At 36.9% G+C, this 15,715-nt stretch overlaps 2 protein-coding genes across 3 annotated transcripts in view; both read right to left on the bottom strand.

The window, feature by feature from the left end:
* LOC135072054 (integrin alpha-8) overlaps nucleotides 1-15,715 on the bottom strand; it is a 127,224-nt gene that overhangs the window by 84,958 nt on the left and 26,551 nt on the right. For both annotated transcript variants that reach the window (XM_063965991.1, XM_063965992.1), the window contains exon 2: nucleotides 10,413-10,576. In XM_063965991.1, the coding sequence (XP_063822061.1) occupies nucleotides 10,413-10,576 (164 nt within the window). The remainder of the gene's footprint in view (nucleotides 1-10,412; nucleotides 10,577-15,715) is intronic.
* On the bottom strand, nucleotides 41-2,021 carry LOC135072055 (putative nuclease HARBI1). Its single transcript, XM_063965994.1, has 7 exons — nucleotides 2,006-2,021; nucleotides 1,584-1,712; nucleotides 1,333-1,504; nucleotides 1,064-1,254; nucleotides 781-916; nucleotides 546-687; nucleotides 41-470 (listed from the first exon to the last, which is right to left on the bottom strand). Exons 2-7 carry the CDS (start codon nucleotides 1,682-1,684, stop codon nucleotides 76-78), a joined length of 1,137 nt encoding a protein of 378 aa, XP_063822064.1. The 5' UTR covers nucleotides 1,685-1,712; nucleotides 2,006-2,021; the 3' UTR covers nucleotides 41-75.

The raw sequence follows: 15,715 nt of genomic DNA, 5'->3' as shown, positions 1-15,715 counted from the left end.
TTTTAATTAAAAAAAATTAAATATCTTAAAATTACAGCTTTCTAACCAGATACATAGGTTTTTTTAAGATTTAGATTACATGTGTAGCCTATTGATCCTATCAACCAACACACTTCTTATTGCTCGTCCTCTTCCTAAGTCGTCTCCAGCCTCACTCTCTTGGAAAACATGTCCAGAGATTATGTTTGGTTCAGTTAAAAGGTGTTCCTCTGGTTCGGGCACATTAAAATCTTTGGCTAAGTTGTGCAACACACTGCATGCCATTATTATTTTTGCACACTTTTTTGGTGTGTAGTGTAGTGTGCGGTCCTTACACAAACATCGCCAACGATTTTTTAACCGCCCAAAGGTGTTTTCAATCGTGACCCTGGCTTTTCCATGTACTTGGGTGTATTTTGCTTCAGGGCTTCCTTCAACAGCATCAGGTATAGGAGTCATTAGCCAGGGTCGCTGAGGATACCCAGAATCACCTGTAATTAACATACAACTATGATTGAAGGAACGAATAAAATTATTTTCACTTCGTAGGCCGTCGTAATATTTACCTAATAACCAAACTTGTTCATTATGCCGATGTAGTTCTTGCATATAATTATTTGCCATACTGTTATCCCAAATAAACGCATCGTGGGTAGCTCCCCCATATTTTGCGTTAATATTTAATATTCGGCAATCACTGTCGCATATCTGAAATAAAGTTTAGTATGTTGTAAATAATTATTATTAAATAAGACTCATCATTTATATCCACTACTTTACAGGCATGTTTGTGTTACTGACCATTTGTACATTTAATGAATGGAAGTGCTTTCTACAATAAAATAAATGTTCAATATCTTTTTTGGGTTTAAAAACATGGAAATGACATCCATCAATACACCCTATGACCCCAGGAAAGCCGAACTTTGAGTAGAATCTGTAAAAAATAATAATTACAATATTAGTTGAGTACCTACTTATACAATATTTTGTCTTTCTATTTTAGAGGTAAATTAGAATATTAATGTTATGTATGTTTATGAAGGTAATGTAAATGCTATAATTTAATAAACAAACATCTTACTGATTTTTTACCGCATCTCTTTGCTCTCTTGTTGTCGGAAATTTAATATAAAAATTCAATATTGGCGGACTAACAAGTGCATCGGTCACTTCTCGTACGTACTTGCTGACTGTAGTTTGACCCAAATGTTTTGCCATTCCAACTAGTCTTTGGTACGATCCAGTGGCGTAAAAAGACAATGCACAAAGAATCTGTGTAAACGAAATTAGAAATAGTAAATTCATCAGTAACTCATTAATCTATATTTTTAGAATGTTTGCGTATCTCACCTTAAGTTCCAAGCTAATTCGTTTGGTTGACTTCAAAGAAGTATGTCGACGTAATTTATCGCATAAGAATATAAAAGCTTCTTTACTAAGACGAAACCTATTCTTAAATTCGGTTTCGTTTAGATCTAATAAATTAATTTTTTTTCTCTCCTTACATCTACGACTTATTTCTCTGTAACAGGGCATTAAAATAAAAATGAAATCATTTAAAAATAAGCTTTTTTTAATAGAAAAACTTATCACGTACTTACCTAGTTTCTCTTTGTTCATTGTTACCTCCCTCAATCTCAAGTAATCTTGTTGCAAGATAATAATACAATGCACTACGTTCAACTCTACGCGCTCCTTGCATTTTAAGTAAATTTATGTATTAAAACCCACTGAAATTTATTTATAAAACACGTTTTACTTCCGACGCAAGTTTTAACACTGAAAAATTTACCGTGACAAAACATTCGTAAGCTTACGTTAGCCAGCTATCGCCACTTACTATTCTATACGTCAAAAAAAGGTTCGTGATCGCAAAGTTAGTATAAACATCATACGATACATTTACCGTACGATTACGTTACTATACAATAGGCATTTGTGCTGCCAAATTTAGTTTGTTTTACGTCCGATAGAGGCGCTCTCAGATTCTCATACAAATTATTTACGTTAACGGTACTATTACCTTTACGCAAGTTATTCGTGCTTGGCGTACTGGAGGTGAGTCGCACGACGCGATACTACGTCGACTCGGGTCGAGCGTTCCGCTAGTTATTTTTTGCAACGTACCTACAGGGTGTCTTCATGTTTATGTAATACAAGTTATGCTTGTTCCAAAGAAATATATTTTTTTTTTTTATTTTAGTTAGTAAACTAGTATGACTCTGTGTAAGATGTGTAATAAGTGCATAGTTTGGTCAGAGGAAAGTTTTGTTATAGTTTTAGTAATTTATATTAAGGTAGTTAAGGGTAAGTTTTATCATTGTGTTATGTTATTTGTAGTTCAATTAATATTTATAGATTAGGTAGATTAATGGGTATTTAGCAACACGACGGTATGTTGATTATAAATTATTATTATAAAAGAACTTCCTAAGTATAATTTTTATATTTTTAGTGTTTATTTTTTCTTTTATTTCAGTTGGCAGGAGATTAACCAGTCTCGGAACGATGTACTGAGTGGTTCTTGCACCGTAGGTATTTTTAGCAGATATAGTTGAGACCTTTTTATCTTTTACTTTTCTGGTTAGTTTATTATGTTTTATTGGCACGCGTAGTTCTTCTCGATGATATTGTTCTGTTAGCAAGCTATAGTATACTTTTTGATGTACTGGTATTATTCTACAGTGTTTAAAGAGTTCGTGATAATTATCTGCAAATTGGCGTTTAATGTTTCAGTAGTTAGACACGGTAATGTGCTCCAATTACGTTGTGCAATCGGGAATCAAAGGGTTAAACGTCAGTAGGCTTGGATCAATTTGCTATGCTCTATTATTGAGATTGCTGTCCAAGAAATCTGATTAACTGATCTCTACTCAGACTCAGCCCTTAATTTACATCCAACTGCATATTAAAATTACTTTCAAGGATATAATTATGTACTCTCAGGTAACTAAAATAACAGATATTGTCATTTTTGTTTGTGAAGAATGACTAACATTGCTCAATAAGCAGTCAAGAAAACGTCCTCCGAATTAAAAATATTACATGTCATATCTATTTCATTTCGGACAAATCGGATTGATTCAAGCCTGCAATATCCTATTAGAACTTATTGAAAAATAATTGCACACAAATAATTAAAATTAATAACCATAATAAAAGACTGCCTAGCGCCTTCACCGTATTATTATTGTAATCACCAAGTTAAACCAGTTATACCCCGGTCTTTAAGACAACAGTCCCCGCCTACTATAACAACGTAACAGCAGTCTGTGTGCAACGCACACAATCCCGTTTCTAGCTTCAATGAATGGAGACGCTAATTGTCTGTCGTAATTAATGTTCTCTATCAGGTCAGAGTTCATTCGATAGCTGGTTTACCGAATTTGAGGTGAAAGTTGAATGATTAGCTGCATTAACTAACTTTCGATGACCTCATTTTTAAAATAGATTAAAGAATACGATATAGGTACGACTTGAAATACGTAAGCAAAGTAATTAGATGCAGAACAAGGCAGGTATTTGATTGCAATCACACTAGATGTTAAGTGAGATGCAGTCAGATACACTGGATTCAATTGTTTAACAGTTTAAAAAGGGTTAATTGACTTCAAAATGTAAAAGTAGAAAAGTTATTGCCTTTTCTATAAGTTGTTTTAGTTTAATTTCAAAAGCAGAGGCCAAGTATTATTTGGATTATTTCGTAAGGTGATTCCGTCAATTTGATCAGAATTAAAAAGAAACAAGATTGGGAAATCCAAATACTCCAAATCCAAGTTGATTAAGGAAACCATGAATTTAATGGATGAAAACATTTTGATCTCATTTCTGTAACGTATTCGTTACCATCGGAAACAGCGTTCCTCTGTATTTTTACACCCGCCAGTCATTCCCGTTCGTTTTTATAAATAGAAACGTTATGTTGCAATGTTCAAGGCGAAACCTAATGTGCCAGAATTGGGGCATTATGTGTTTACTACAAAAATATAGGCCACTATAATGTTGTCACTCAATGAAGCTTAATTTCAATGTTAAATGCAAATTCTTTAATTAAATTGAGAATTAACGGGCTTAAAGTGAAACAGGTTTCCACTTTTGGCAGCTTTTATCGACATGTGGCAAGGCCAGTAACTACCATCACCAAATAGGCACCTAGTTCGAATGAATATGTTATATTCGTAAAAGAAGTTACACATACAAACTGTACAATAATACTAAATTATAAGTATAGTAGGTAGGTATCCTATTTGATCTTAAGTGCAAAACTCCATTAAAACTGAACCAGTTTGGTTACTTATTGAAGACCGAGAAAAGTTCTTATGAAAAGAAATATTTGAAAAGTTTCAGGGAAATATTTTCGACCATAGCTTCCTTTTCTATGGGTTAAAGTTATCTATTAAGATATTTAATGACAGGATGACACTAAATGGTTCAGCTAGCTTCAAAGTAAACCTGCATACAAAATTAAGAATTGATGTATGCAATTAAGTACTATTAGATAATTTATTCCATCGTAAATTCTACTTTGCTTACTTAATTAACTACGATAATTTCCTTCAAAAACGTTATTAGGCCTCTAAATCAATAGATTAGAATGTATGTTATCAGGGATTTGCATTTTAATAACCCAAGGAATTGGCACAACCTGACTGCAATGGGCTGATACACCCGTTAAATAAAGTATTAAATCTATTAATATATTCATTGGGCACACATTCTTCGTTTTGATTAAAAATTAGATGCATTTGGTTCAGTTTATTGGATTGACACTCTATAAAATAATGTGAATAGTTTTGGAAAACAATATACCTACTTAGGGAGAAACTATTCAAATGCATGTGTTGGCGAAAACATTTGGAATTTAGTGGTTGTGTTTTGGTGCTTAGATACAATAACTTTTTAGTTAAGAAAACATATTAACTACATCTCAAAAATAATAATTGTAGTTTTTAAAAAGTCATTATTTTATACAAAAATGACCGGTTTGTTTTGTGGACTGATTTTTTCATTTTCAGTTAGCTACTGAAAGGTTTCAGGAATGGATTTTGAGTGAAGTTTAAGAAAAACAAATTCATGAGTTTTTGCGTTTATAGGGTAGGTACACAAGTGCATTTTAAAATTGTGTGTATTTTTTAAAAATAAATAATCTTATTATGCCCCCTTGACTTGATGGCCAGCAAAGGTTAACACCGGACGCAGCCACGAGGCATTATGTCGGATTACCCCAAAATATGTTCGGGCACCGTAAAAAACAACCGCTGAATTATGGTGTCGCTCGCGGTCCGCCGCGGGCGCATTGTGCAACCGGGGGTGGATTACGAAACTGCTGTAAAAGGAGATTACGTGCGATTATCTCTATCAGGCCTGTGACGAAAATCTTGGCCGCCATGTTGCTGATTTAGCTCCTGTTTATCTTCTATGAACTTTGATTAATGTGAAATGTAGGCGTCAATACTCTAACGCAGCTCATGTAGGTAGCAAGATTAAGAAGAAATAAAAATTAGCCAAGTGCGTGTCGTGCCACGCGCAGTGTAAAGGATGAGTTCTCTCTGACACTCTTTAATCTAAATTTTAAAGTCAAGTTTAAAGACAAAAATTAGGAACAAAATGCCGCTACACAGAACACTGATCAAGAATGTAGTCATAAGCAAATTCAACAATTTCGTTAAATAATACTTGGTCACTCACAATTTCCCTCAACAAATTAGCTTAAAACTAACAATACAATTTAAATGATGATTTGGTCAATAATAGCCAATTATTATTGGCAAAGAATTAAATAATTATATTTATGTAATAGCAACTGACATAGCATCAGTAATTATCATAGCAACCGGTTGCTATTGGTTTACGTAATAGGCGCCAAAGGAGCTTTTGTTATCTTTATTTAGTGCGGTTTGCGGAATCCTGAGTGTTTCGCTTCGGGTTCGGGTGTAAAGCTGAGGAATTGGGTTATGTTTGTACAGACGACAGCACGTCTGACTGTCCATTTTGGTTGAAAAATCGCCTCTATTACAACTACTTAGAGGTCACAGTGATTAGCTTGAGGTGTCATTGTCTTAACAATGTAACGCCCGTATTTACAATTATTATTATGAGGTCTCACAGTGCGTGTGGACGCACAGGATCACACACCAATCACAGAGCTCTATTCAACGCTCTGTGCGTTCGATTTGCTGCTTCACTTAAGCAAGCATCGTTTGTAAATACGGGTGTAAAAACTTGAGATAATCTAGAAGTGCTTGTAACTTCTACAAATTGCATGTCCAAGGAAAGAGAAACATACTATGTAGCAGTTATTACACTGTATGTAAGTTATTCATATTTGCAATATTACAACCATTACGAGTGACTTAAGAAAAAGTAGCCGCATTTTATTCAATAACATACGCGGCACTTGGTTATGACAGCTTTTTTAATTGAAAACTCTACAGAAGGACCATTTATTAATACAGTACAAAACAGAACTAGTAACTTACAGATCAATCGTCTCCTATCAGATTGGTTAAACATGAAAAAAAAAACTCTACATCAACAACACTTAAAAAAGCTCTATTTAAGTGTGAGTGATTTACAAGGTAAACTGAAAACTTTATTAGTATATCTTAAGAAATAAGAATATTATCGTATTATATCGTATTTATGTAATATGGCATGTTGTACAATGCAATAAAATGTGATCCTATCCATTGTGAACGCAAGCCATCCATCGCGCCTTACACGTATGAATTACTGTGGTGGTATCGCAGGAACATACATTTCGCTGTGCTATTATTTCATTTGACGTGCGACGCGGCGCATCTGTTTCTGCGCCGGCGCACGTTTGAGCACAGTTTATATGTGGCGCCTTGGAGTTATGGGCTTTGTCTTAACTACTCAAAGTACTAGCGGAAAAACGAAGGAATTGGTTACAGCTTCCTAGGAACTTTTGCAAAGCTCCAGTCAGGGTCACTCAATAGGTAGATAGATAGATACATATAACTGTGTCTGTGATAACCAGTACCACAAAAGAAAGCTGCTTAAAACTAAATAAGATAAAACAACATATGTGCCAAATAATTAAGCTGCTTGGGTTAAAATAAAACTGGAAACTTTTACAATTATTGCCCTATCCTAGTTAGGTACTGTAGTACAAGTGTACCATAAGTGCACATAATAAACACGAATACAAACATAAACGCATGCTCCTAACAATGACATGAAAGCAGACAACAGTAGACCGCAGTAGCGCCGGTAGTGCGCAGTAAATCACCGCCGATGTGCGCACGCCTCAGATCATAGAAAGAGAATAGATATGAAGTCGCGCGTAACTACAACGAGAACCAGTGTCCCCACATTTCCCCCACCACAGCTCCCACACACACATTCAACTGTGTAAAAACAAAGCGACTGAGAGTCTACGACAACATGTGCAACCGGCTTAAAAGTGCTGTGATTGGCCAGAAGGCGTGCCTTATACGCGGCCATTGATTGGCCATAGCCAATCAATGGCCGCGTGACGTGACGCACACTTTGAAAAAAGCAATTAGAGAGAAGAAAGATAAAATTAATGGAGTCGATAAGATATCGATACTTTAAATCCTGGGGGCAAGGCTCGAAATTGGTTTAAAAAATGCTTGTATGAAAACCTTTTTATTATTATACGTTATTATTATGTTCTCTAACGATTTTTGCATAAAGGAGTCAGTTCCATTTTGTATGGACGAAAAACTCAGAATCAATTATTGGGACTAAATGAAGTTACCTTATATTAATTTACCCCAACCAAAGCTCAATGTCGTTATCGATGGAGTATAGAAGTTATAGACTGACAAAGTTTGTATGAAAAGTCATGGGCTTAACCCATGACTTTTAGGTACTTGCGATTTTTACCAGTATTTACAATATTGGTAATATAATTATTATTTACTTTAATAATAATAACAGGATCACTGTAATTATTATTAACTACTATCGCGCATTAACTTTTTAATTATGGCGAAATTCGTACCGCCTATGTTTATCAAAAATAATGCCTATATTAGACTTTCATCTAGCTCTTATAGTAATTACATACTTGACAGTTACTAATCCCTTCTACTATTGTTATTGTTTTTGTAAAAACTTAAAAATCGCAAGCAACTCATGATTTTTTCATTCAAAATTAGAAAATAGAAAATAATAATTTACTTCTATTTATCGATAATAGGAAACTGTATTAGAACACGAGCCCTGCACTATGTTACGACCGGCACATGCGGCCGTACTGTGTATTTTCACGCGTCAGTGGATATCGGAAGAAATAAAATACATTGCGCAGTAGTTACGCATGACATAAAGTGGTTGCTAACTAAATCGTCAATGTACAACGTGTTTGAATTTTTATCACCACTAATTTCGATATCGCAGTAAATGTCACGGCACTGAATTCGTTCGTAAAAATGTTTAGTTTTTTTTATTTATAAGCAAAATACCAATGGATTTGCAATACTTACATGTGGTAAATGACTTCATTGTTCCTGTAGTTCTTCGTTTCACTTATGTTATTGCACGTTACGACGCATTATCCAACAATATCGGAGAACATTTCCTCAGTACGACTGAATCGCGACTAACCTGGCGTCGCGGGTGATGTTCGTTTCTGGGCATATCGCGGAGACACGCGCCACGCCCCCGTTTCACATCTATTCCCTTCTATGATCTGAGGCGCACGAGAACCCGCGCTGGATCTAAGATCTCGCATGTAGGACGTGTTCTACAATGCTTTGAATGACTTTGTTATGAGCTCAGTGCATGCAGTTACATTATAGTTATGCAGCTTGGTAAAATGACCAAAACTTTCAAGCTTAGAACCTAACCTCCTAAAATGATTTGACAGAAATATGGTTGTACTGTTAAACGAACTTCTAATAATGCTATTCCTGTTCCCTTTTATGACACAACATTCGTCTTTACACATTAACCTACTTAAAACCATTCAAAAATATAAAATTCATTTCATACTCTACAGAAGTAGCCAATATTTCATCATAAAACAAACCAAAGAGTTTCTCCCATAAAGTACACAGACATCAAAGAAATCGCTTCAATCATATCCAAGACAAACAACCATAAGTTTCTAATAAGTGCTCCATCAGCGAATGATACGAGTTTGACGTGCAATTTCTCTATTGCATTAATACACTGCAATAGATGGGCTTCTATACCCATTGCAGTCCAATAAGGATCGCCGGCAACATACCAGGCTAGCTCGTCTGTCAAACAAACTAATGAGTTTAGTACTACTCATAAATGGACAGTCCTATTTCAATTTTGTTTAATATTTATCTAAGCAGGAATTAGATAAAATAGGAAGAACAGATCTAGCATAGAAGCTCCTCTCAAGATAGTTTTTCAGTGACGATTATTTTTAAAACGTTATTTATCTCAATTTCTCGAAATAAATAGCTCGCTTCCACCTTCGGCCTGATCATCACTTACCATCAGGTGAGATACAGGCCAAGAGCTTCCTCGTTGTGGATAAAAAAAAAAAAAAAAAAAAAAATTAACTTCAGTCAGTAAAAATATGTGACCTACTTAATCTGTTGATTAAAATGTGATTATTTGGATAATTATGTGTTTCTACTGTTCATTTCATCTACTGTTCATTATAGGTATTCCAATTCCAATAAAGATTTTTTTGTTCAAAAGCTCCTGAGTCTAAACTAAGACGAGATTTTTTATTATCATCTGGTTCTTTAATTTTTTTACATGGACTGTCCACTAATGCTTGTAGAGGACCACACATTGATTCTCACTGCATGTGCTCTTTTCTCTACATGCTTTACGCCCAATGGATTCTTTCTATGCTTTTCCAGTTACTGCGGATCTGCAGATCTGTCAGATGTGTAGAGTAATAAATGCTGCACCAAGTATGGGCTACAAGCAACTTGCTCCCGCTGGACGTACTTATTGTGGGGTTATGACACTCTGTATAGCGCTCGCTTATTTGGGGACGCTCACAGCGGTATAACGCTTTATAGGGACGAGGAAGAAAATGCGTTGTGATTTAATGGTATTAATTCATTGCCGCAGTTAGAATGAATCAGAAATAAAACTTTCTTTTTTTGGAAAGATGAAATTATTTGCAAATCTAGTAAAGATTTTAGAAGATATTCATAATACGAATGCTATGCACGAATTAATGAAGTAAGGCTATAAAAGCCACTGCTACCTTGAAGCCGTCAGTCCATAGTGTTTCTTGCTCTTGATAACAATCCCAGGGGAATGCTATCTAACCTATGATAGTGCGAGGTTGACCAGAAGGTGACTGTTCCCTCTTGCATTAGAGGCCTATGGGTTGTATCTATCTACAAACACAGAGGCTGACAGAGAATTTCACTCCTTATTAGAAAAAAAACATCTGACAATCAATATATCATCGCCCCAGATAACAAATGAATGAGACTTACTTCTCTTCCTATCGAAGACCATCTCGGAGCACATTTCTAACGGCCTAGATCGGTCGCCCTCGGCAGGGTAGCCCCGGTAGCCCGGCTCGCAGCGATACACGGCACCAGGTCGCGAGACTCCTTCCGTGTACGTGGGCTGGTCTTCGGGAGCCCCCACCAGGATCCTGGAACAAACAGGTGGTTGAATTAGAAACAAGAAATGTAGAGGTAGCTATTGTAAATAAGGTGGTATCCCAGATTGCCAATACCGTTATGTGCATAGTTCAATCAGTAAAGATGATCATCTTCTACGCGTAATGTAACAACTAAGCTAATTTTATGAGCCAATATAGAAACGGCAATCTACGAGTATCTAGGTATCTAATCATCTCAACATTAATGTACAGAATTGACGTCCTTGTGTTACGCATACAACGACAAAACTTTTTGTTTGACCTCATTTACGCATCACTAAAAAGAAAGTCCAGTTTTATTTACATCGGCATTACATAAGAACATCTCACATGATACCAAGAGCGAATTCCGGCACTAAACAGTTTAACATTGTAATCGGTGAATGAGTAAGAATCGATTGCCTCAACAAAGGCTCGATTCATTCTCGAGTTATTTTCGCTCGGATTCGTCTCGCACTGCCCGAGGAATTCGGGCTATTTGTTGAGGTCATCGTCGTTTGTTGAACAAGACCCAATGGCGGGGCAAAAGGCATCCTTTTACACTATAAAACCAAAAAAATTTAAACATTTTGATGCATCATCGTCTACCAAGAGGTCGTCTTCAAAAGGCTTGGTATAAAATATATTGCGTCCCACCCCACTTCCGGGCGACTTGGCCTTTGATATGGTTTTCGTTTGTTGTCTTTCGCATTCATCATAGTAAGAGTTGTTTATAAAGATCTTGAATGAAGAGTACATATACATAGATCTTTAACGATCTTCATCAGAATCCACAATTCTGTCATCTTTGATCGGCAGTTGCGCAATAATAAACTTAGAATAGCAAGCACTGGACACGTGCGGGTGCCATTGGGCCTGTTTCTCGTAAAATTTAACTGCCCACCGATCCTGTATCCTCAATTAAGATGTGCCATTCTAGACCAGCCCAGACACAAATCGATCATCGCGACTGTGGGCAAGGAGGTTTAGGGACAGGTGAATATCGATGTTTTGGATTAGGTAGGATCTTGACGAATTCGCCAGCAGTTACCTTAGACCACGCCGTGGACAAATGAAGTGTATTGTTCAATGTTTGTTTTACGTGAATGTTTTAAATACATACATTGATTACACAATACATAATTACATAAAACTTTATGGTTGTGCTGAATGTATTAAATTACATTATGTACAACAACACTCACGTACAGGAATTTGCATGACCTAATGAATTTAACTAGCGATTCGAGCAAAAGCCATGAAGTAAATATCTTTAAGTGGCCAGGTTATTGAGTAAAGCTACAATAAACCATCGACACGTCAGGCAGCCCGTCGCATCCCTTTCCCTATCGCGTGCGAGCAGGCGTGGTCGCTGGCAGCGGGCCAGCGCCGAAATAGCCGGGTTCAATCCCGGTCGGCACTCTCGCCAAATCGCTTTCGACTCGCTGACTCAGCTGACGGCTCGGGTTTGATTCCAAGACCGTGACTTTTCCAATCAAAATATTGACGATTCGTTTCATTTTACGTTTAGCGGTAAGACTCACAAGAAATCGTGGTAAGGTGGTGATTATTGTCGTAAATGTAAAACGATATTATGTACTCTCTAGAAACACTTGTGTTTGACTACAATACAATAGGCTCTTACTCAAACCAAATAAGAGAAGTTTATTGTAGTTTTAATTGCATGATATGCATAACGAACACATGAAGGAAATGAAGGATCTATACAGCAACATTTAAACCTTTCATGCTGATAAAATTCATCATAGCTAAAACCAACTTGACGTCAAATTAATGTGGCATATCTAAGGCTGAGTTGCACCACCTTATTACATAGAACCGTAACAATAACAATAACCGGTGCTTATTGTATGGAGTTCTACAGATTTTTGACGTTTGTCAAAGCTAAAGTAAGATGTGCAACTCAGCTTAAGAATTAGATGAATCAAACCCAGACCAGAACGTAGGATAAAGTAATAATATAACTAAAACTAGCTCCCGGTCGTCCATAGAACATAGTTCGTAGCTCACATCGAAGTGTCGACTAGCTAGCTCATGAGCATTCATAGTTAGTTCGTAGCTCACTTCGAAAGTGTCACCTCTGGATCGTGCGCCGTACCCCTAAGGGGGTAAAACGGGATCCACGCGTACGAAGTCGCGGGCGGCCGCTAGTAAACAATATAACTCTAAACACTTTACTACAACTAGCTCCCGTCGCCCATAGAACATAGTTCGTAGCTCTCATCGAAAGTGTCACCTCTGGATCGTGCGCAGGAGCCGTATTTATTTCTGTCGGCGGAAAGGGCGGTATTTACGGCGCACACCTCAGTGTCGCCTGTTCCTGCTTACTGGGAATTTAGTGTTATGACACACAGCTGGCGATCGAGGCCTTTGATTTCATATTACTTGATTGTAATGAAGATTACTGTTGATGGCGATAGATCAAGTCAAATCCTAGGGCTGTTGCATGCGACCTCATTTCTTACAACTCAAAGTGGAAAAAGGTTCAATGATGCTCCTCAGTACATAGTTCTTAATCTTTAATTGATCGAATGCCGAGATTCCAGACACACTAGTGTGGCTACGACAAGTCTTTTTTGTATTGAGCAGCATTCGCTTCTATGTAGTTCAATGAACACCTAATATTACTGCCACTTATTTCGACCTATTTTGTAAGCCAATTTTGGCCTACGAATACCGCATCTATTAAATAACGCAGTATCTTATGAGGAACGATATGCCCCTCTTCATTTGGGCCTACATAACCTTCAACTGTCCTTATTTGCTTCTCTGTCATTGTACAATTTACTATCTCTACCTGTAATGAAGTCACCTGTGTGTTACTCTACAGTCAAAATAAATCGGTGATCTTCAGAGGATGTCCAAAGCAGGTGTGAGTCACATGTGGCGCTCCGCCAAGCGGCGCCACCTGCCGGTTGCGAAAGCCCCGCGAATAGTACGCAATTGTACTCTTTGTTGATGACCCGCTTTTCACGACACTTTTTTTCAGGCGTTTCGTTTTTTTTTTTCAGCACTGACAAGTGATACACAGATTGTTTTCTAGTTGTTTTAGTTTTTCAGGTGGATAGGTGATTCTTACTAAAAAACGAGGTTCCAAGTCTTATAAAAAATTAAAGGATATTTTTAATTTCTTACAATACAAAACCTACTCGTACCTAAAGACAAACATCATGAATACTTTTTTGTCACTTTTTACAAAATCAGTTTGGGACAGAATGTTACATTTCCGGTCACACGTTCGTCAACAAACTTTTATCTTCGTAAAAGCTCATGAAAAACTTGATTCCTTAAGCCCTTCCTACACGATGTTGCCATGTAAAATCTAAACACATTAGACAACAATGTTTCCCCTTCGGGAAGTGTAAAATCGTTGCTTTAGGGTAATAAAGATATTCCCCGTCGCTAGGGGGCGCGGCGGGACTAATCGTAACCCACGATTGAGTCACCACACTAACTTCTAGTAAATTATGAACATATTATTACATTATGAATCATTTTTAACCCTTTGTATGTGACAAAAGTACTAACATGAGCCAAGTTTTCTAATGCTCGGGTACCTATGTCCATAGTAAACTTCTCCACGACGCGATCCAAAAGTTGTCACAAGAATCCACTCGATAGATTAAGAAGATGTAAATAAAATCCCAACCCTGATATTTAAAACTAACAGAGGTATACATACTGGCGATAGTTAACAAGACTCAAAATGTGATGGAGTTTCATGCGCCAGTTCTTCTTATCATCAGCCAAATTATAATTTCCTTTGAACTTGAATTTAACGGACTCTGTCAGAATTCGACTCTACAAAACTAAAACAACCGTTTAAAAGTAAGTAAAAGTTTGCTAGAAACTTAGTCTAACATGTGCTTTCTTACACATTCCCTCATTTTTCTTTTGGATCTTTGTACCTTGTAAAGAAGAACGTCTCGTAACCAATGGGCTTATGTGGTCACCCTACCCTTTCTTTGCTATCACCTCACGCCTTTTACCCAATTCTGTTCGCCAGCACCAAATATGCGTTGTGAATGGGTGTGTTGACCCAAACTACGGGCGACTTTGACCCTTATTATAACCTTTGCTAAGGACTAGAGTCCCTCGCAATGATCATTTACACAAGTGCTGACTGTACTAAAGTAGCAATAGGTGAATCTAATTGAGAATTTTGAACCACTTTATAAATTCTGTCTTTGTTGCTTAATTTGTCATTCATTTTTCCCAATAAGAGAGCTCGGGCAGCAATTTTGTTGCAGCTGAGCAGATGAATTTTGAACAGTCATGTAAATTGAGATGTAGCTAAATTTTACTTTCGTAATACCGTTGAAATGTAAACCTTATAGTCTAGTATAATATTGTAAGTACCTATTAGTATTTCATAGACGTAGAACCTATTTTTTTAAAACTCTATATTGCCTATATTCAAGCGCTGAGTTGAATGAAAAGCATAAGCAATACATTATGTAATCGAACAATCACCGTGGACGTTCGCACTTCATTGGTCTTGGCCAGAGACAATGAACCTCATCAACGCATTGTTCTGCTGGAATGTGATAGACATGACATGCAGTAGGTATATTAAGAGCCATTCGCGAGGTGGCAGGGCTGGATTCAGGGGAGAAGCGGTAACGCTACACCTTAAACCCTAGTTAGGGCATAGTGAATGTTAGACTATGAATTCAAAAGATTTCATTTATTTATTGGAATCAGTAAGACCGAGAATACCTTACATACATACAAAGCTAACATGGATAAAATTGCCAGTTTAGTAATTATATTAACAGACGACAGGACTTCAAGCTAAACACAGAGTAGGATCTTACGCAAAAACATTCAGTCTGAAGTCTGATATGCTTTGTACCAAATAAGTACAACAAAGTACAAGCAGAGATGTTGTATCTTTTGTTATGAATCTTAATATTAATTTATTTGAATCAAATCGTCCTAAGGATGATATGACTACCTACGCTACCATCATTAAGCACAATCAGCTTAGTGTAATAGTAGTACATAGTTTGTTTTTTGTATGGTAATAGCCCCCTAACAAACGCCCCGGGCCCCGAGTCCTGAGTGCGGCCCTGAGTATTCGCAGGCTCGCCAATAATGGCGCTGATTGGGCGATATGTTCCTGCTGAC

The sequence above is a fragment of the Ostrinia nubilalis genome, chromosome 5 (assembly GCF_963855985.1).
Source record: "Ostrinia nubilalis chromosome 5, ilOstNubi1.1, whole genome shotgun sequence".
Classification (NCBI taxonomy): domain Eukaryota; kingdom Metazoa; phylum Arthropoda; class Insecta; order Lepidoptera; family Crambidae; genus Ostrinia; species Ostrinia nubilalis.
Note: the sequence above shows the minus strand (reverse complement) of the source record. Positions and strands in the feature narration are given on the sequence as shown.

What these genes read in the sequence shown, in the direction of transcription:
- LOC135072055 (XM_063965994.1), bottom strand. Translation starts at nt 1,684, where the DNA reads ATGCAAGGAGCGCGTAGAGTTGAACGTAGTGCATTGTATTATTATCTT. An exon ending in GAATTAGCTTGGAACTTAAG is followed by an intron (nt 1,255 to 1,332) that starts GTGAGATACGCA and finishes TCGTTTACACAG; the next exon opens with ATTCTTTGTGCATTGTCTTT. An exon ending in ATTCATTAAATGTACAAATG is followed by an intron (nt 688 to 780) that starts GTCAGTAACACA and finishes ACTTTATTTCAG; the next exon opens with ATATGCGACAGTGATTGCCG.